At 38.2% G+C, this 22,388-nt stretch overlaps 1 protein-coding gene across 3 annotated transcripts in view; it reads left to right on the top strand.

The window, feature by feature from the left end:
• LOC118155298 (uncharacterized) overlaps positions 1 to 22,388 on the top strand; it is a 409,919-nt gene that overhangs the window by 340,107 nt on the left and 47,424 nt on the right. For 2 of the 3 annotated variants that reach the window (XR_013526816.1, XM_078350057.1), the window contains one exon: positions 6,995 to 7,155. Coding sequence is in view for 1 of the 3 variants with exons in the window: in XM_078350057.1 (XP_078206183.1) it covers positions 6,995 to 7,155 (161 nt within the window). In the remaining 2 variants the exon portion in view is untranslated. Of the gene's footprint in view, positions 1 to 6,994; positions 14,564 to 22,388 lie in introns of those variants that run through there. The other variant, XR_013526819.1, reaches the window with a different exon arrangement.

The raw sequence follows: 22,388 nt of genomic DNA, 5'->3' as shown, positions 1-22,388 counted from the left end.
GATTCTGGCATGTTCTGTCTTCATTCTCATTGGTTTCGAAGAACTTATTTCTGCCTTCATTTCATTGTTTATCCAGTAAACATTCAAGGGCCAGTTGTTCAGTTTCCATGGAGCTGTGCACTTTTGGGTTGGTTTCTGAATTCTGAGTTCTACCTTTATTGCACTATGGTCTGAGAGGCTGTTTGTTATGATTTCAGTTGTTTTGCATTTGCTGAGGAGTGCTTTACTTCCAATTATGTGGTCAATTTTAGAGTAGGTGTGATGTGGTGCTCAGAAGAATGTGTATTCTGTGGATTTGGGGTGGAGAGTTCTGTAAATGTCTATCAGGTTTGCTTGCTCTAGGTCTGAGTTCAAGCCCTGGATATCCTTTTTGATTTTCTGTCTGGTTGATCTGTTTAATATTGACAGTGGAGTGTTAAAGTCTCCCACTATTATTGTGTGGGAGTCTAAGTCTCTTTGTAAGTCATTAAGAACTTGCCTTATGTATCTGGGTGCTCCTGTATTGGGTCCATATATGTTTAGCATCGTTAGCTCTTCTTGTTTTATCAATCCTTTTACCATTATGTAATGGCCTTCTTTGTCTCTTTTGATCTTTGTTGCTTTAAAGTCTATTTTATCAGAGATGAGAATTGCAACTCCTGCTTTTTTTTGCTCTCCATTTGCTTGGTAAATCTTCCTCCATCCCTTTATTTTGAGCCTTTGTGTATCCTTGTATGCAAGATGGGTTTCCTGGATACAGCACACTGATGGGTTTTGGATTTTTATCCAATTTGCCAGTCTGTGTCTTCTGATTGGTGCATTTAGTCCATTTACATTTAGGGTTAATATTGTTATGTATGAATTTGATACTGCCCTTTTGATGCTAGCTGGCTGTTTTGCCCGTTAGTTGTTGTAGATTCTTCATTATGTTGATGCTCTTTAGCATTTAGTGTGATTTTGGAATGGCTGGTACTGGTTCTTCCTTTCTATGTGTAGTGCCTCTTTCAGGAGCTCTTGTGAAGCAGACCTGGTCATGACAAACTCTCTGAGTACTTGCTTGTTCACAAAGGATTTTATTTTTCCTTCACGGTTTGGCTGGATATGAAATTCTGGGTTGAAAGTTCTTTTCTTTAAGGATGTTGAATATTGGCCCCCACTCTCCTCTGGCTTGTAGTGTTTCTGCCAAGAGATCTGCTGTGAGTCTGATGGGCTTCCCTTCGTGGGTGACCTGAGCTTTCTCTCTGGCTGCCCTTAGTATTTTTTCCTTTATTTCAACCTTGTTGAGTCTGACGATTATGTGCCTTGGGGTCGCTCTTGTTGCGGAATATCTTTGTGGTGTTCTCTGTATTTCCTGCATTTGAGTGTTGGCCTGTCTTGCTAGGTGGATGAAATTTTCCTGGATAATGTCCTGAAGAGTATTTTCCAGCTTGGATTCATTCTCTTTGTCACATTCTGATACACCTATCAAATCTTTTTTCAAGGTTCTTAGTTTCTTTGCATTGATTTAAAACATGTTCTTTTAGCTCACAAAAGTTTCTCATTATCCACCTTCTGAAGTCTAATTCCGTCATTTTGTCACAGTCATTCTCCATCCAGCTTTGTTCCCTTGCTGGTGAGGAGTTTTGGTCCTTTCTAGGAGGCGAGGTGTTCTGGTTTCAGGTGTTTTCCTCCTTTTTGCGCTGGTTTCTTCCCATCTTTGTAGATTTATCCACCTGTCGTCTGTGTAGTTGCTGACTTTTCGATTGGGTCTCTGAGTGGACACCCAGATTGTTTATGATGAAGTATTTCTGTTACTTGGTTTTCCTTCTACCAGTCTAGCCCCTCCACTGTACGATTGCTGAGGTCCGCTCCAGGCCCTGCTTGTCTGGGGTGCACCTATAGCAGGTGTGGCACAGTGAGGGATGCTACCAGTTTCTTTTTCTGCTATCTTTGTCCCAGAATGATGCCTCCCAAATGTCAGTCTCTTGGATATAGAGGGGTCAGGGAGCTGCTTGAGGAGACAGTCTGTACTTTATAGGAGGTCAAGTGCTGAGCTGTGCTCTCTGTTGTTCATTCAGGGCTGTTAGGCTGCTACATTTAATTCTGCTGCAGCAGAACTCATGAAAAAAAACCTTTTTTTTTCTCAGATGCTCTGTCTCGGGGCGTTGGGGTTTTCTTTGTGAGTGTCCGTTGTGCTGTCCTGTCCAGCTAGGAGGCAGTCTAGTCACTATTTGCCTGCTGAGGCTCCACCCTGCTGGTGTGAGGTTCGCCCTGTTGCTGCAGGCTCTGCCCTGCTGCTGCTGTCTCTGCCCTGCTGCCATGGGCTACGCCCTGTGGCGGAGTCTCTCTGTTGTGGTGGGTTGCCTCGGCAATGGCAGGCTGCGTCAGCAATGGGTGTGTACCTCAGTAGAGGCAGATTGCCTCGGTAATGGCGGATGCCCCTCCCCCACCGAGCTGCACCATCCTGGGTTCAGCTGTGCTCGCAGTGAAACTCTCCACCCAGAGAGTTTGGAATTGCCGTTTTGTTTGTCCCACTGCGCTACCCCAAACGCCGTTTCCCTGGAATCTCCTGGCCTGGCTCACTGTCCAAGTCCCGTTCAGTCAGATACATATGCCAATCTCCCCTCTCAAGTCTCAGATTGCTGGTTCAACAGGGCACCCGGACCAGTGCGCTTTGTGTGGAACGATGTGGAATGCCGTTGTGCTACAGCGTCAGCCGCCAGCTGCACTGGCTGCTGGCTGCACCAGCCAAATCCTCTGCCTGGCGTTCCGCATCTCTTTTATACCTGGGAATTTCCCCGTTCTGTGGGCAACAAAGATCTGTCTGGAAATGCGGCCTGACTCACCCTCCACGCATTCACCGAGAGCTTCAATCCTGGGTTGTTCTCACTGTGCCATCTTCTGGGGCATCTTTAATAAGATCACTAATCCCATTCATGAGGAGTCCACCTTCATGACTTAATCATCTCCCAAAGAACTTACTTCTTATCATCCTTAGTGACTGTGATTTGACATATGAATTTTGGGGAGAACACACCTTTCAGGGCATTGCACATACCTACCATCTCCTCTGGCTGTAGTCTGAATATTTGTGCTTCTCCAAAATTTCTATATGTTGAAATCATAACTCCCAAGGTGATGGTATTAGGAGATGGTGCCTTTAAAAGGTGATTAGGTCATGAAGGAAAAGCTCTCTTGAATGGAATTTGTGCCTAATAAAAGGATCCTAGAGAGTTCCCTTTTTCTTCTCTCATATGAGGATAGAGGGGAAAGATAGCTGTTTATGAACCAGGAAATAAGTCCTCACCAGACACTGAATTTTTTAGCCTTTCCTGATTTTAGTTTTATATCCTTGTGGTCTGAAAAGATACTTGATATGATTTTCCATCTTCTTAAATTTGTTAAGACTTGTTTTGTGGCCTAACATGTAATCTGTATGTGGGGCACTAAAGTCTCCGACTATTATTGTATTATAGTCTATCTCTCCTTTCAGTTCTATTATTATTTATACATATAGGTGCTCTGCTTTGGGTGCATGTATATTTATAATTGTTCCCTTGATGAAATGACCACTTTATTATTATATATTGACTTTGTTTCATTTTATAGTTTTAGACTAAAAAGTCTCTTTGGTATAAAAATAACTACTCTTGCTCTCAGTGTCTATTTTCATGGAATATTTTCTTTTTTTTGAGTAATTATTTTTTATGTTTTATTTGTTTATTTTTATTATACTTCAAATTCTGGGGTACATTTGCAGATCATGTAGGATTGTTACATAGGTATATACACGCCATGGTGGTTTCCTGCATCCATTCTCCCTTTTCTTTCATTCCTTTGCTTTCACTCTGTATGTGTCCTTAAACATGAAGTGAGTCTCTTGAAGGCAGCGTATAGTTGAGTCTTGGTTTTTCTCCATCCATTTAGTCTTGATTGGAGAATTTAATCAATTTACATTCAAGGTATTAGATTTTTGCCCTTACTTTCAGTTGTAAAAACCACAATTACTTTTGCTCCAACTTAATAGTTACTGAAAAGTAAGGAGTTACTATTGCCATTTTGTTGTTTTCTAGTTGTACTGTAGCTCTTTTGATTATTTTTCCTCTTTTAGTATCTTCCTTTGTGACTGGGTTATTTTCTCTAGTGGTATGTTTTGATTCCTTACTTTTTGTCTTTTGTGTATCTACTACAGGTTTTTATTTTGTGGTTACCACAAGGATTACATAAAGCATCTTATAGTTATAGCAGGCTATTTTAAACAAATAATTAATTTACTTTGATGACACAAAAACCCACGACAGTTTTATTCCATCTTCCCCTTACATTTTATTTTGTATATCCCTTAACAAATTTTGTAGGCATTATTATTGTAATAGCTTTGTTTCTTAAACTTCATGCTGAAGCTATAAGTGATTAACACACCATGATTACAGTGGCGGAGTATTCTAAATTTGACTATGTGTTTACTTTCACTGAGTTTCATACTTTCATAGGTTTTTGTGTTACAAATTAGCATCTTTGTCTTTTACCTTGAAGGACTCCATTTAACTTTTTTTTTTTTGTAAGACAGGCCTTGTTGTGATGAACTTTCTCAGTTTTGTTTGCATGGAAAGGCTTTATATCTCATTTCTGAGGATGACATTGCTGAGTATAATATTTTTAGTTGCCAGTTATTTTGTTTGTTTTTCCCCCCTACCTCAGCACTTTGAATATATCATACCACTCTTACCCAGCCTGTAAAATTTCTGTTTACAAATCTACTGATAGCCTTATTAAAACTTTCTTATATGTGATTGTTTCTTTTGTTTTACTGCTTTTAGAATCCTCTCTCTGTCTTTAAATTTTTGACAGTTTGATTATAATATGTCTGGGTGTATTCTTGCTCTGATTGAATATGGTTGGAGAGCTTTGACTTTACCTGTATATTTCCCTAGATTTGGAAAGTTTTCTGCCATTATTGAAAAAACTTTCTCTTCATATGTCTCTCTCTTCTACATTTTGATTTGATATAACTTGAAAAAGTTGTTTTGATGCTGTCTTATAAATCCCATATACCTCCTCAATTCTTTTTTCTTTTTACTCTGACTGCATATTTTCAAGTAACCTGTCTGAATCCACAGATTTTTTTTCTTGATCTTTTCTGCTGTCTGTGCTCTCTATTGTATTTTTAATTTCATTCCTTTTTTTCTGCCCCCCAATTTTTATATACTTTTTTTAAAATAATTTCAATCTTTCTGTTAAATTACTCATTTTGGCAATACATTGTTTTTCTACTTTGGGTGAATTGTTTCTCTACATTTTCTGGAAGTTGCTGCATTTCCTTAAAACAATTATTTTGAATTATTTCTGAAATAAATATCTGTTTCTTTAGGTTTGGTTACTGGTGCTTCACTTTGTTCCTTTAGTGCTACCACGTTTTCCTGATTGTCCACGATCCTTGTGGCTTTGCATTGGTGTCTGCATATATGAAAAACTATGGAATTCGGTCTTTGCAAACTGGGTTTCTCCAAGAAAGCCCTTCACCATTCAGCTTATCCAGATATTCTGGGCAGACCATCTGGTGTGGTCTGTGAGTGGCATTGCTGCTATAGTTCTCAGTCAGGGGCACCCGGTACTTGGGTCAGCAATGTGGGTGTGCCTGGTGCCTGAGTCTGAAGAATTGAGCCTAAATCCTGGATACATTGTAGTGGACTTGCTGATTGGGTCCCCAGTGTTGGCCCTGGAGCCTGAGTGTATTAATGTGGCCTAAACCCTTTATCCATGGGGACTGTTCTGGTACTGAAGTGGGCCTGTAGCCTTAGTCCACGGGACAAGCCTGGATCATGGGGCTTGTGTCCACAAGGGCTGTCTGGAGCCTGGATTTGCAGGAGTGCTGCCAGGGCCTCAGTCCATGTGGGCCAAATTGGCACCAAGGTCTACTGGCATGGGCCTGGACTGTGGGTCCACTGGAATCTAGGGGCATAGGGACTATCCTAGATCCTGGAAAATTGGCCTGGTTTTGGAGTAATCATGGGATTTAGATTCATGAGGGCTAGTCTGGAGCCTGGTATCATGCATGTTGTAGTAGCACCTAGAGAAATGGGGGCTGCTCTGGAGCATGGGGCCATGGGATCTTGCCTGGAGACTGTGTGTATAGGTATTGACCTGAAGGCTATGTCAGTGAGGACTGCCCTGGGTCCTAGGGTTGCAGGGACGTAACTGGAACCTTGGTCCACAGGGGTGGTCCTAGAACATAGGTTCATAGGGCCAGGCTTGGAGAGGTCCTCGACCTTGGATTTGCCTAAGGACATATGGGCTGGCCTGGAGGGTGGAGTAGCAGAAACCAGTTTGGCACTGGTCAGGTCTGGAGCCTATGTTCACAGTTGCCAGCCTGGTCCCTGTTGCATTGTGCTGACCTAGTACTAGAGTAGCCTGAAGCCTGAGGCTATATGGATGCCTACCTGGCTCTGCGCACTTCTGAAACCTGAAGTGAACCTTGGGCCTAGGGCCATAGGAGATGTCATAGTCCTGGGTGGCTCTATAGTCTGTATCCACATGCAGCTGTGTTCATCTGTGCCATTTGATGACTAGGGCAGCAGAGGTCAGCATGACATTGGGTTGGGCCTGAGCCTGGGACTGTAGGGCCAGCCAAGTTCTGGGAGCAGACTGGAGCCTTGGGCTACCAGGGCCTCACTGGCCCTGGAGCAGGCCTGGAGTCTGAGTAATGCAGGGGTAGGTCTCGGCACTGGGGTAGCCTGAAGCCCAGAACCACTGCTATCATCAGCCTGGTGGTGTGATGGGCCCAAAGACTCAGTTCATAATTATTGACCTGGAGTTTGCAGATATGGGGGCCTGCCTGGAGCTGAGTTTTACTAGATTTGGTCAGTTTTTAGGGTCCAAGGCAATGTCCAGTGCTCAATTCCTTCTACATCCCCCATGTGGGCACTGTGTTTCCATGCTGTGCTACCTTTGGTTGGGAAAGGGGTGATATGTGTAATGTATCTGTCTTTCTTGAACCTGCTTCACTTCATCTTTTCTTATTTATGTTCCACACCAGGTGCTGAAATCTGTCACTTGGTTTCCTTTGTTCTTGTGAAGGTATATTCACAAGTGGATAAATGTTCATGTGGATATTTCTGTGAGGAGGGAGATGAATATTGGAAGGACCTAGTCTGCCATCTTGTTGATGTTCATCCTTTGGAAATGAGACCACTTAAGGTTTGTTCTCTTAGCAATTTTCAAGTATTAATTAGATTAATTACTACAGTCATCATGCTTTTTGTTTTGGCAAAAATTGTCTTAGTTTTTCCCTCAGATTGACTCAATTTTAGACAGATTTCTTCCTGTGTTAAGGATTTTGATCCACTGCTCACCCCAGCCTTCATTGAGTCTTGATGGTCTAACTACAAAACTCCCTCCCCTAGGTTTTTAGAGCATTTATCCTAGAAAACCTAGAATTATAATAATGTTTTCTTCCCATTTGAGATGTAAATAGTTTAAAAAGCCTTTGTCATTTTTGTAACCCAGCACTATTTAAGGATCTGAAAGCCATCCCTTTGAAATTTAATTATAGCACAAGATAGAGTCTCTATTTCCCAGTCTCTGTAGGATGGTAAAGACCTAAACTCAGGAGGCAAGCACCTTGCTTTAAGTTATAAAATTAATTTTTCCTTTGGGTAATGTCAAAGGAAACAGAGATGGCCTGTGATCCTTTTAATCCCAGCTCCTAAAAATTCTCCTGCCCTTTGTATCAGCAGAGTTGAGCTCATACTGAGCTCTGATCTTTCTCCTGTCACAGCAACCTTGAATAAAATCTTCCTTGCTTGTTTATTTTGGTACAATGCAATTTTTGCTTTGACGGTTTTCATTGTTATTTTTTATGGTGTTTTCTAAGAACCTAGAATAGTGCTTGCCTACCTATTAGGTGCTAAAAAGTAGTTACTGAATGAGGAAATGAGTAGATGAATTGTTTCTCTTTCTTCGAGTGGCCAGATTTCTAAATTGTTAATACAAGACTTTCTAAAGCATTCTTTCCTTCAATCTTAAAATCTTAAAATATTCAAAATAGTAATTGCTTAATCTCATAGCAAAACCCTTGGATTATCCAGGGTAAATGGATAGCATGAATAATAAATTAGTGATTTTGGAAGCCACTGAGATTTGGGGGTTATTTGTTATTATTAGCATAACTTTGCATATCTGATTATATTGGGCCTCTTAAATCACATTGTCCAAGAAGGAAATTATGGAAAAGTAAAATTAAAAATTGATAATAGGCTGGGCACAGTGGCTCATGCCTCTAATCCCAGCACTTTTGGAGGCCAAGTCAGGCGTATCATGATGTCAAGAGGGATACCTTGATAGAGGTATCCTATCCAGATAGAGACCATCCTGGCCAACATGATGAAACCCTGTCTCTACTAAAAAATACAAAAATTAGCTCAGTGTGGTAGCATGTGCATGTAGTCCCAGCTACAGGGAAGGCTGAGACAGGAGAATCATGTGAACTTGGAGGGGGAGATTTGCAGTGAGCCGAGATTGTGCCACTGCACTCCAGCCTGGCAACAGAGTGAGACTCCATCTCAAAAAAAAAAAAAATTGATAAGAACTTTTCTTAATATTCCAGTGAATTTGATTAAATAAAACTTTCCAATGAATAGAAAGAAAAAAAAAATAAAAACTCTTCTGTTAATCAACTGAAAATATATTTGATTCTTTAATCTTAATGTGATCTCTAATTAATAATAAATAATAGGTAAAGTAAATATTATTTTTTCTAAATGGATTGTATCAAAAACTTTACCCAAGAATAATAATTTTGTCAGTTTGGTTTTTAGGCTTAACCTTCTCAACTCTCAAATTCTAAAGAAATAGACTGTTAACTTTACCTAATAAGCAGTGAAAAGTGTTTCTACATTTCTGTTGCAATTTGAAAATATATCAAAAGCTTTTGTAATCTTTTCAAAAGTATTTTGAGGAGGTATTCAAAATAACTCCAAAAAAGACGATTTTCTCTCCTTTCGCTGCTCATTTCAGTCGAGTGTTTCCAATAGTCATCCACAAGCCTGTGACCAGTTACCCTTGAGGATTTATGTGTTCTTCAGAGAAACTAGACATCCTAGGCTCAAATGATCCTCCTGCCTCAGCCTTCCCAGTAGTTAGGGCTACAGATGCATGTCACCACACCCTGCTAATTTACTTGTATTTTTTGTAGAGACAGGGTTTTGCCATGTCACTGAGGCTGGTCTTGAACACCTTGACCTGGGCTCAAGTGATCCTCCTGCTGTGGCCTCCCAAGCACTTATTGGGATTACAGATGTAAGCCACTGTGCCTGGCCACCAATTATTTTCTTAAAAGGCCTTCCATTTTTATAGCAAGTGAGCCCAACACAAAAGGAAGTATCTTAAAGAAATACAGTGTATAAGCCATATTAGAGTAGAGTTTGTTGAAAGCTGGAGTAGTGCTGAAGCTGGTTTTTCTTCATCTCCCGTGAAGAAAGTCCTGCTGAGCTGGTTTTTCTTCATCTTCCATGATAGTGCCTCTGAGTGAGACTTCTAGGACTTACAGGAGAAGAATTTGAAAGACATCAGATGAGATGATCTCTCAGGAGACTCGTAAACAAAACTTTCTATTATTACCATCTCCTCTTGACTAGATCATAAGCTCCCTGTGGGAAAGTACTCAATCTTTGCTTTTGAGCTCCATGTGGCCTTGTTACTGATCTCAGTATATATTCATAAAGCTGTCATTATTTTCATGGGTATACAATTGTTTTTCCACAATATCAACCCATACATATCTTTTCTAGTTGAATCTGTCCCTCTTTGGAACCCAAAGTGCTCATAAAGCTGTAAGAGATGCAATCAGCTTTTGTTCTCCCACTCAACAGGCACAAATGACTCCTTGCTGTAGAGAAAAACGCTGTTTACCAGGATGCTCTATTGAGGTTTCTGTGTGTGTGTGTGTGTGTGTGTGTGTGTGTATGCACATGTGCGTGCTTTTGCATTAAATCTCTTTGCCTAGATACTCCATTCCATTTTAGCACAATGTGGAGTAAAGACTGGGGAGAGTTTTAGTTAGATCTGGCCCTTGAAGTGGTAATAAAAGTCAGCTGCCTAAGCATTAAACAGCCTTATGAAGCTCTCCTTGCAATTCTCCACCAAACCTTTGCAATGACTTTCTCTTCCCACCCCACAACTTAGCGTTAATACTGTAGTTGCTACTGATAATGCCTATTTGTTTTTTCAAATAGTGCTGGTGGTCTTGATTTTTTCTAAATCTTTTGGGATATTTTAATGTTTAACAAGCATGAAGTACTTGTTCTTCAGGATTTCAGCAAGTGAGGCTCTGCTTTAGTTTTGCAGCAGCTGCAGGCTATAAACATGTCACACTGCAATGTACTGTGGAAAAGGAAAGAGAAGTTCATCTAGAGAACTCCCTTAGTAATATTAACTTTTGGTTGGCCAGAATTTTCTATACAAACACTCATTTTTGTGTATTATTATGTATTCCAATGGAATATTAAAAAGTCATATTATCATTCTATTGAGTCTAAAGATGAGGTAGTTCAACAGCTTTAAAAGGAAAATGAATTTTGTTTCTTTATATATTCAGGATTCTTGAATATATAGAATAAATAGAATATGTGTGCGCACATATGCACACACACTCCCACTCCACAAACTCACATGCGCTCCCAGAAAACACAACTATGGCATATCTGCGTGATACCATGTACCACAAATGCTATATACGTGTAGTACTAAGTATAGATACAGAGTTATGAAAAGAAAAGAAGAAAAACAAAGGTGGGGTTTGTCTTCGTTTTTTTGCTTGAAGAGCTCATAGTCTGGCAAAGGAGGAAAAAGCAGAGTTATATCATTGGCTATGTTTTCTTATGTTGTATACTGCTGTGACTAAGTTGAGCTTTGGAATTAGATTCTCATTCATTGAAAAAAGCCTGAGGAAACATGTTAATAGAAACCTGTTTCTGTGTAAGGTATTAACTGGAGAGATGTAGGGATCATAGTGTCCTCAGTGGCAATTCCTTAAGGAAAATTATTTTCATAATTCTATGACATAAATAGTCTTGTTACTCTTTTGCAATTGAAGTATGTCCTTCCCACTGCCAATGAGAAATATATGACAGACATTTCACTTTACCTCTCTGGAAGCTCAGAATAAAATACAACGTGATAACTATGTAGCATTAATTTAACTATTTTCTTTGTGATTTGTTACTTTTATTCAACTTTAAATTTTCTCTGATCCTCGATTTTTTTTTTTTACATATTTTTATAGAGTACAGAATATATTACTTGTAAGCCACTTAAAATATTTGTGGAATAAGATTTATCTATAAAGAAATGCTGATGCATTAGATTGTGTCTTTATCATTTAACACATACGCAAATACTTACATCAGGAGTGTTTTGCTTCATGTGAAATATTTTCTATTTGAAAGTATATCATGAAGTCACATTTTAGAAGATGAAGTTCTGATGTAAGGGCCTAAGGCAAGAAGGTTACCCATGAAAATCTTTTAGAGAGATATCATGTAAAAAAATACCTTTTTCCTCCATGAATACAACACAGTTACGATTAAAAAGGTAGCTATTTCTTTGGTCGAATATCACAGAAAGTAGTTGGTTTGTGTTAGTGATCACATTGTGACTGTATATATAATCTTTAAACATTTGAATAACGGTCAACAGGTGAATTGTTCCGGCCTTAGGAGGCAGAATTATATCTCCATTTTATTTTCATCCCAGAACATTCACTATTTAAACTGATCTTGTTCCCTTTCTCCCTTTTCCCCACTTCCGGTTTTTCACTGCTGCGTAATAAATTGCCATGTCACCAGTCCAGAGTCAAAGGCAGGGCAGTTAGCCTTCAGCTTTCAGTTGGAAGAATGTGAAGGATTTGTTATCACCCTAAACTGTCACATTCTGCTTTCCAGTTCTCCTACCTTCCTATCTTCCATTTATTTATCCTCAATGTAGTGGCTTAAAACATCATTTACTTTGTTCATTATTTTGCTGGTCAGAAATTTGAGAAATATTTTGCTGGACCAGTGGACACTTAAATATTATGTCCAGAAATCTCCCCAAATTCATGACACAAACTTTTTTTGCTCCAATGCTGTGGTAAGCAAACATGTTGCTAAATTTTTGTCACTACATAATCAGGATTCCTTTTTCTTTGGTATACAATAATATTTTCCTCATTGTTCTTCCAGTGTTCACCAGCAGACTCTTAGGAATCCTTCCAATTTCTACCTAATACCAAAGCTAAGGCTACATATTTTAGGTTTCTACATGGTAGCCATTCACTTCCCTGTATTGGATTCTGTACATGTATTTATGGCCATGTAACAAATTACTCCCACCCTCAGTAGCTTTAAACAACAATTTTATTTTGCCTTCAATTTTGTGGATCAGGAATTCTAGAAGGTGATGTCTAGGCAGATTATCTTATATCTACAGGGTATCAGCTTCCAAGACAACTTCTTCACTCACAACTTGTTGCCTCAACTGGGATGTCTGGCAGTTGATGCTGGCTGTGGACCAGCAGCTCAGCTAGGGCTGTTGACCAGAGTGTTCATATGTAGGCTGTCCATGTTGTGGCTTGGGATTCAAGATGGGGCGTGGATTCCCACAGGGAACATCCTAAGAAGAAATGCGCTTGTTTCTTATAGCCATCAGAACACATTTCCAAAAACTGGGCAGTGTAAAATGACATGGATTTATTCTCATATAGTCCTGGAGACTAGCAGTCTGAAATCAAGGTGTCTTTGGAGCCATGCTCTGGATAATTCTTTCTTGTCTCTTCATAACTTTGGTGGCTCCAGAAATTCTTTAGCAGTCCTTGGCTTGTGGCTGCAACACTCTGCCACTGTCTTCACATTCCTGTCTCCCCTCTGTGTGTATTTTTGGTTATCCAAATGTCTCTCCCCACATAAGGATATCAGTTACTGAATTTAGGGCCCTCCTTAATCCAATGTGACTTCATCTTAACTTGATTATAATAGCAAAAACCTAACTTTCCAATAAGTTTCCCTTCCCAGGTATAGGGGGTTAGAACTTCAACATGTCTTCGGGGACACAAGTTCATCCACAACACTAAGTTATATAAAAGGCCTGAACTGAAGCCACAAGGCTTTTCAAAAACACAACCAACTACCCTTAGAAGGTCTAGGCTGTCACTTCTGTCACATTCTGTTTATCAAAAAGGTCACTACTTTCAGTTCAAATTCAAGTGTAGGAAAATTAGGTTTTATATCTTCATGAGAGGAGGGGTAAGGATTTACCACTGTCTTACACCTATTGTGCTCCCTTTTTATTTTTATTTTTTCCTTTTCTCTCACTCTCTCTGCCTCTGGTGTACTTTAGTTCTTCAAGTTAAGTGCATTTATTATGCAGCTCCACTAAAAGACTGATAAAAACATTTGAAAAATAATCCTTTTTGTTTTAAAATATTTCTATGATTTTTAAACCAAAGTTTTTCTTAGAGACTATGGCGAGAGGAAGGCAGAAAGAGAGAAAGAAAAAGAGACAAAGACACAGAGGAAGGTAAGGTAGAATGGGCAAAGAAAGAAGTTTGTGTAGTAAAAGCATTAAAATGAATAGCCTGTGCTGAATCCTCCCACAGATCCCCTTGAATGACGGAATGCCTTCTCACCAAAAACCAAGTACAAGCATTCTTTTTATTCCTAGAAGTTGATCTGCTCTTTACTCAAAATAGCCTAGATCAGGTAGAAATTGAATAGTTTCTAGAGCTGCCATTTAAGAGATCATGAAACAGGTTTATTTAAAAGGAAAGGAACTTGGGCTGTCTCTCGAAGAAATCCCGTTAGAAAAGAATCAGGACACGGCATGCATTTGTCTTGTGAAGTCTCTGATATGTTACTGTTTTGAAGTTCTAAAATACTAAATGTGTAACTGTTCTGTTTCTGGCACTTGGCTGCCGCATTAGGATTTCTTTCTTAAACAGGTACCTCCAGAGAACACACAGTTCCAGGCATTTTGAATAAAAATCAATTTACCTTTGATGAGACATTATCTTGGGTCACATTCCATTGTAATTGTAAAAAGGTAGAATTATTTTTCAAAAATGTTCATTATTTTTCCTACCAGGATCCTCTTTCCCTGGCCCTTCTCTACTTCGCTTCTTCCTGAGGAAGGGCTATATTTTCTGCCCACTGATGTCATGCTTAGTCACTTGACTTGCTTCAATCATATAAACTGAGTGCAAGGGATCTGTGTCACTTCTGAGCACAAACTGCAGGAGCCATCATATGGTTCTCTTATCACTCTGCCAGAGACTGGCATGTCCCAGCAGGATGATCTGTGTCTTGGGATGGTGGAGCAAAGCCCATGTCATTTCACAATGACAATATAATGTAAGCCAGAAATGAAATTTGAGTGTTTTAAGCCCCTGAAATATTCATATCATCTGTGGCTATGGTATAACTCAAAATGGCTGACACATTGTTTATGAATGTAAAAACTTTCCAGCATTCTCAGCAAACTGACACAAGCACAGAAAACCAACACTGCATGTTCTCACTTATAAGTGAGTATTGAACAAGGAGAACACATGGACCTAGGGAGGGGAACATCACACACCGGGGCCTGTCAGGGGGTGGGGGCTATACCTTAGGAGAAATACCTAATGTAGATGACTGGGTGATAGATGCAGCAACCCACCACGGCACATGTATGCCTATGTAACAAACCTGCACATTCTACACATATATCCCAGAACTTAAAGTGTGTGTGTGTGTGTGTGTGTGTGTGTGTGTGTGTGTGAGAATAAACAAACATTCCTGGGAAATGGAATATGTGCTTTCTCAAAGGAGCAGAGCCTCTCCATTTCAGTGTGGCATTGGGAAGATGTCTATGGATACATAGAACTTGATATTCTATTGACCTTGGTCTTGGAGTGAGGTAGTTGGATTCAATGATTATATTATTGGGATCTGCAGTTGATTTGACTTCCACTTTTTATCTGTGTGACATTGAACAAGTTACTAAACTTCTTAAGCATTTGTCACCTCACCTAGAAAATGGAGATGGTAATACATTGCCTCATAAGATTATTGAGAGAATTTCATGACCTAAAGCAGTGGTCCTCAATGGAGGCAATTTTGCCACCAGGAAAATTGTGAAAATGTCAGAGGCATTTCTGATTGCTTCTACACAGCAGAAAGTGGTACTAGCATCTAGTGGGTAGAGGCCTGGGATGCTGTAAAACATTCCACAATGTACAGGGCTGTCCCCCATAATAAATAATTTTCTGGCTCCAAATATTAAGAGTGCTGCAATTGGGAAACCCTGAGCTAAAGCAAAGTGCTTACATACCACAAATCTGGACACTCAGTGAGAGAAAAATAAATGTTTGTCATATACAGTATTATTTAAATGGACTTAAATAACAATCTGAATCTGTCTTGCAATTATTAGTTTATTAATCAACTCCAGTTTTTTAAGTTTACCATCAATATCTGTGTTTGACTACAAATATATAATTATACAAAAATGATCAGTCTTTGAGATAGTTTAGCAATGGCATTCTGTAAATCCAACAGTGGTTATACCAGTAATAAAATAGAGGATGCTTGTAATTCTCTGAAGTTTCATAGAACTTTTTATGATATACTTCAATTTCTGATAATTATTGTCAGCATACAATGTACTTTACACAGGGTTTATAAAGCCGTATGCATTTAGAATGTAATGCATAAAAATAAACTGCCTGAATAATAAATATATTTACCCAAAGAGTAAATAAAACAGAGCATAAGAAGCTGTTCCAATTATTCAGGTAAATACTACCTTCTGTGTTTGACTTTCTTTCATCACTTTGGGTCATGGGAATAAAACCAGAAATACTTTCTTGCAATGAAATTGGGAAAGGATATCATCTAAAGCATCCCCAAAATCTAATATCAAAGTGTCATTATCCTAACTCTCCTTTGTCAGTGTCCTAGGGCATTCCAGAGTTGCTTCAGAAGTCTCATTTTCCTCACAAGAAACTCTACTATAGCTGATAATTAAGAACAGAAATGAATTGCATGACAAGCTCTTGGTCTTCACAGAAAGACTGGCAGATACTTGGGTTCTAGTGTTGGTAACTAATCATCTAGTGATCTTGAAATACTCATTTTCTGGCATGGCGGGGTGGATCAAGCCTGTAATCCCAGCACTTTGGGAGGTGAAGGAGGATGGATCATCTGAAGCCAGGAGTTTGAAACCAGCCTGGCCAATGTGATAAAACCCTATCTCTACTAAAAATAAAAAAATTAGCTGGGTGTGGTGATGTGTGCCTATAATACCAGCAACTCTGGAGGCTGATGCAGGAGAATTGCTTGAACCCAGGAGATAGAGGTTGCAGTGAGCTAAGATTGTGTCACTGCACTCCAGCCTGGGCAACAGAATAAGACTCTGTCTCAAAATAATAACAACAATAAATAAGTAAAAAATAAAGAAACACTCATTTTCTAGACAAGAATTTACTCATTTCAAAGATGAGTCTATAGAGTTAGATCTTATCTGTTTCTTTCTAGCAATAAATTATATGAACTCATGTCTCCACTTGCTCTATTTACGTACATATCTTTTAAGCGTCATGGGAACACTGTTCTTGTTTTGAATGGCATTTAAATGAAAACAAGCCTTCTAAAGGGAGTCTTAAAATCATTACCCATTCATTGCTTTCCCTCTTTGAGGATTATTTTAGGTTGTAGCTGGCTGGGGTTTGTTTTTGTTTTTATTTTAATTTAAAAATCTAGCAGGAGGCTAGTGTTTAGCATTGAAAAAAAAAATAACAAAAACATTCTCTTAAATATTTTAATTACCAAACAGTAATAATAATAATAATAGCGGATGGGCGCGGTGGCTCACGCCTGTAGTCCCAGCACTTTGGGAGGCCGAGGCAGGTGGATCACGAGGTCAAGAGATCGAGACCATCCTGGTCAACATGGTGAAACCCCGTCTCTACTAAAAATACAAAAAATTAGCTGGGCATGGTGGCGCGTGCCTGTGATCCCAGCTACTCAGGAGGCTGAGACAGGAGAACTGCCTGAACCCAGGACGTGGAGGTTGCGGTGAGCTGAGATCACGCCATTGCACTCCAGCCTGGGTAACAAGAGCGAAACTCCGTCTCAAAAAAAAAAAAAAATTAATAATAATACTAGCTACCACATTCTGGTAACATGCTATGTGCCAAGGTCTGTAATATATTTTACATACATTATCTCGGTTACTTATAAAAACAACCCAGAGATAGAGACATTATTACTTATTTTACCTGTGAGTAAACTAAGATTTAGAAAAAAATTCAAGGTCATATAGTTTGTGTGACTCCCATAAAGGCTGTCCAGCCAAAGCATGCTCTTAACCTCCATGCCTTAAATCTGAAACAAGGTTAATTGTCACCTCTCACTGTAAAGAGCAATATCGACTTCTTAGAAAGATCAGATGCATTTATCTTTCCTATATATGTGATTTGTTTTTGCTGTTCTGTGGAGATGTTCTTGTTTTTTGTATGTGTCTTCTCACGTGTGTCTCTGTACTGACATTGCTAGCTGTTCAGTCTTTGTCTCCCTTCCTCTCATGCCAGCTGAGACAGTGTATCTGTCTGTAAAGGCTGAATTTATGACAGTAATTTCTATTCCATATAGGGCTCTCTTTGACTTTCATGAACCCTTTTTGCTATAAGTTATATATGCAACTTAACTAAATTTGAAAATGCAGCTGTGATCTGACTTGCATTATTAAGAGTTGTAAGAATTTTTCAATTAGAATAGAGCAGGTATTCTGTCCCTACTGGACTAATGAAAGGTGAGTTATGTTTTCATAGGCTGGCTTGTAACTAGAACAGACTGTGGTCCTGGTACAGCTCCATTTAGATGTCATCAGAACTCCTATTTGTGTGTACATTGCTCATATCTAGTTTCTTAAATTGCAGAAGGAATTAGTTACATTTTTCTTAAAAAAATTCAAAGAAGAAATTAACCAACAATTGTACTGAAATCTCATGAAGACAAGATGGAATCTGTTTACTGTGTAGGGTTTGGCAGCTTAAACTTGGTTATTTGTATCCCTTTCTGTTATTGAATTTATAGCTGAGTTTCTGGATTTTTTCTGTCTTATGGTATCTCTATATATATTTTGTTCAAGGATTAATATAAAAAGTTTTCTTTCAGTTTCTGTTATTTAATTTAGTAAAGTCCTTTAGGATATTGTTTATAAGCTTGCCATTTTTATCCTTCAAAAGTGGAAACATTTCTATTGAATCTTAGTAAATTCTGGTTTACTTCCATCCCTATAAAAGAAAGAGAATTTACCAAAGTAATAATTCAATTTGTAAATATGGAGAACATTTCTTTTTGCCTTGCTCCATTCCTTTTAACTTTTGCCTCATTTTTGCTGTTTCCTTTTACTTCAGTCGTCCTTGAAATCAGAATGTTCCTAAAATTTGTAGAGAGGAAGGAAACTAGAAAGAAGAAAAAACAAAGGGTGCGGAGGGGCTGCTTCCCAGGATTTTTTCTAAAATGTAATTTAGTAATATTCCTTGAGGACAGCGAAAGAGGAAAACATTAAAATATATCGTTTAAGACCAATCTTGAGCAAAATTAAGTAGTAAAAACATGTCTTTGAGATTCCCAGTCTTTTCTGTCTGTGTTCCATATCTGCTTCCATTTTCCACCCTCCTCTGTCTATCATGCCTATACATCCTCACAGGTTCTTACCATCCATACACTGTCTCATTTCTGTGAAGCAGGAATGAGAATTCCTCACTTTTAGGAAAATATGTCACTCTATATGTCTGTTCCTTTAACAACTAGTGAATCAATAGATTCTGGATCTAGGTATTGGGATGTGAATTCTGGAAGAGAGTAGAATAAAAGTTAGTTCGATAGTTCCAGGATAGCAAGGAGCGGAGCAGAGTCAGGAAGGGACAGAAATCATTGTACTACCTTAATTGTGCATGTAAGTTCTTTGAAACGCTTATAGCAGGGAGTTATATATTTATATGTCTGTCTGTCTGTCTGTTCATCCATCCATCCATCCATCCATCCATCCATCCATCGATCCATCCTCTTTCCCAGCAAGTTTTATATTTTAAAACTTACCTTAGAAGGTTTTGTTCTAAGAATTCTAAAAATGCTAAGAAATTCTAAGAATAAACAAAAGTGAAAGAGGCTTAAAATTATGTATATTTTCAAGGAATTAAAATTTTTAAGTTAGTCTTTAACGGTTGGGTCAGTCCTGAGATTTTTTTTAAAAATCTATGTCTAATCAGTAAACTAAAAACACTCTAGAAGTGTTATGGTATAAGCCCTGGTAGGAATCCAGATTTAGAAAGAAATAAGAGGAAAGTACTGATCAAATAGTTGATTGACCATGTTCACAAACAGATCCTGTAGGAAATAGACACACATGAAGTTTTGTTCTGGAGGTGTTAAATATGCAAATCACCCAGCAATCCTCTTGTCTTTGAGTCTCTATTCTCCAAGTATTTTTATGATTATGCTTCAGCATCCAATGTAGACTTGTTCAAAGAAGCAGACTATTCTGATCTTGTGGTTTTGTACAATTGTTAGTGTTTTCATTGTTGATTAATGAATTGATCATTTTACATGGAATTCGATTAATATGGACTGCCCTCTTCTCTCCGGATTTGATAAATTAGGTTTCCGAGCCTATAGAACTGAAGAACAGACCTCGGACAGGATGAATTCAATAAAGGAAATGTTATTTTACAAGCCTCTTGGAAGCCAGCCTGTCTGCTTCTCTGGGGACACTGTCTCTTTATTCTGTTCTTTTATTTTGAAATTCTACTTTTATAATTAGAAGAGAGAATCCAACACATCAAAATGTGTTTTGTTGCAGGACGTTTGTCTCCTTCCAGCTAAATACACAGAGATGGGTTTTTTCCTTTTCTTTCTCCTCTCATTTTTCTTTTATGTAAATCTTGCTTCTGGAGTTAACTGGGGTCAAGCAATGTTTATACTAATACATTGAAAACTGTGAGAAGACTGTGCAGGGCTCACTTGATAGTGGGGAGAGGAGGAGAGTGATGGAAGTTTTCTCATATATTTTATATTTTACAGATCAGCTGTTTTCTGTGTTGTTAAAAGATGTGTGATATTTATTGTTGCTATTTATGCTGATGTCAAAGAAGGCAAAGACAACTTAAGTACCTGGTTAATTTGTATGTTTGAAGCAAAGAACAAAGAAACATCACTTCATGAATAGATAATGTTGCTGATGGCAGCTGAAAATATTTCTGGTCATCATTATGGTCTTTTTCTAAGGTCATTGCTGTCTATTTGCTGGTGAGACTATGGAATGGTTTTATTATCCTGCTCAGCCTGTGTCAAAGCAGCCGCTTGATTTCTGAACCACCTATTCTGGATTCTCTGCTGAGTTGTTTGTTTGCTGGTGTCTCAAAGAATTCCAAAATTTTGAAGGACTGACAGGGAAATGTTGTATCTTGTCCTTTTCCTGTCTCTGGATAGAACCCTCTGTCATATTCCTAGTTGTGGTGGCTCCATTTTCAAATAAAAAAGAAGCTCTCATGGAGTTGTGTTGAGGGCATTTCTAAGGACACTGATCAGAGTTTTATGAATTAATCCAGGGATATCAGACAACTCATAGAAACAGTAGAATACTAATAGAAACTAATGGCACTGTCACAGCAATCGACATATTCTCCTTTTTTTTTGTTCTCTTTAAAAATGTATTTTTCTCACTATAAATGCAAACCCATTCACCCTGGAGAAAATTTGTAAATATTTTCATCCAGTTTTTTTTCTAGGCATAAGAATATTTTTCTACAGTTTATTGTATACACACCTTAAATTAGCACTTATAGGAAGAGCAAATGGATGTTTCCAAGGTAAACATTCTTAATTTCATGATAATAAAGATTAGCATTAACAAACTCACTAGATTTTTGTTGCATTCTATGGTTTATCAAACATTTTCACATATTACTAGTAGGGAAATGTAGCATTATTCATCCCAGATTCAAATGAAGAACTGAGATTAATTAAATGGCTAATGGCAAGACCGAAATCACACAGCTTATAAATACTAGTGGCCAATGCAGGACTTTGGCAGTATAGGATATTATGAAGTACACAGGTCCCAGAAAATCTTCACGTTTAGAATATAATATTGTCATCATAGTGCACTCCACTGTATTAATGTTTAAGAACACTATAAAAATTAAGCTAAAGTGAGAAAAGCACAGAATCATTATACTGTACTGAAATTTTAAAATAAATGAGCTCATCATAGTAGTCAACAGAACATAATGGTGGATGGAAGAATAAAAACAGGAAGGAATATCCAAAATCCATATTGCATTCATTAATTTATTTTTTCACGTTTTCAACAAATAATTAGGATTTATTTGCCAGTCATTACTATATTAAATCCCAAGTTACCATCATCAACAAAACAGATATGATCCCAGCCCTCACTGAGATTTTAGTCTAATGAGGGAAATAGACATTAATTAAGTGAGTGTGTAGTTATAAACTGTTCTAGAAGCAAGGAAAGAAAATTAGTGAGAACCAAGAAAGCGGAGAAGAGAGGCACCTGATTTAGTCAGAGAGATTGAGGTGGCTTCTCAGAGGTAGGATAGGGTAGGTTATGCAAGGGTGAACTTGAATTTGCAAAGTGAAGGGCATTAGGAGGGACTCATTCATTCCTGGAAGAGGAAAGGCATATGGAAATGACCTGAGTCGTAGGAAATATGCTAGTTTGAAGAACTGAAAGAAGACAAGTGTATGGAGTGCAGAGATCAGCTACAGCATTTTTTCTCTTTTGCTGAGGGAGACACAGTAGGAGCCATAGAGGAAATTGTTGATTAATTATAGCTTTAGGATTTTAGTCTAAGAACAATAGAAAACCTGAATGAGTTAAATGAAAGACATAAATTGATCAAGTATATGCTCTTCAATAGGTGGCTCTGAAGGTCTAGTTTTAGTAAGATAGAATACCTTATAGGAAGCTGACCCTCCTACATATTGCAACAATAAATCAGAATAGTCCTTGTGTCTTTTAAGGACATGGAATTAGTCATTAAAACTCTCTCCTCAAAAAATCTCCAGGCCTAGGTGGCTTCATTGGTGAATTCCATCAAAGATTTAATGAAGAAAAATTACCAATCTTACAAAAAACCTTTCAGAAAAAAAAGATGAAGAAATATTTTCCAACTTGTTTGGTAAAGTTAATGTAATCCTGATACCAAAACCAGATGGATTCATTACAAAAAGTACAGACCAATATCCCTCATGAACATAGAGAGGTATAAAAGTCATTAAGGAAATACAAAGCAATGAAATCTAGCAATATTATATATAACACTCGAATGCATCATTCCAAGTGAGGTTTATCCCATGAGTACAAAATTGTTTTAATAATTTAAATAC

Source organism: Callithrix jacchus, chromosome 1 (genome assembly GCF_049354715.1).
Source record: "Callithrix jacchus isolate 240 chromosome 1, calJac240_pri, whole genome shotgun sequence".
NCBI lineage: Eukaryota > Metazoa > Chordata > Mammalia > Primates > Cebidae > Callithrix > Callithrix jacchus.
This window is presented reverse-complemented; position numbering and strand designations above follow the sequence as displayed.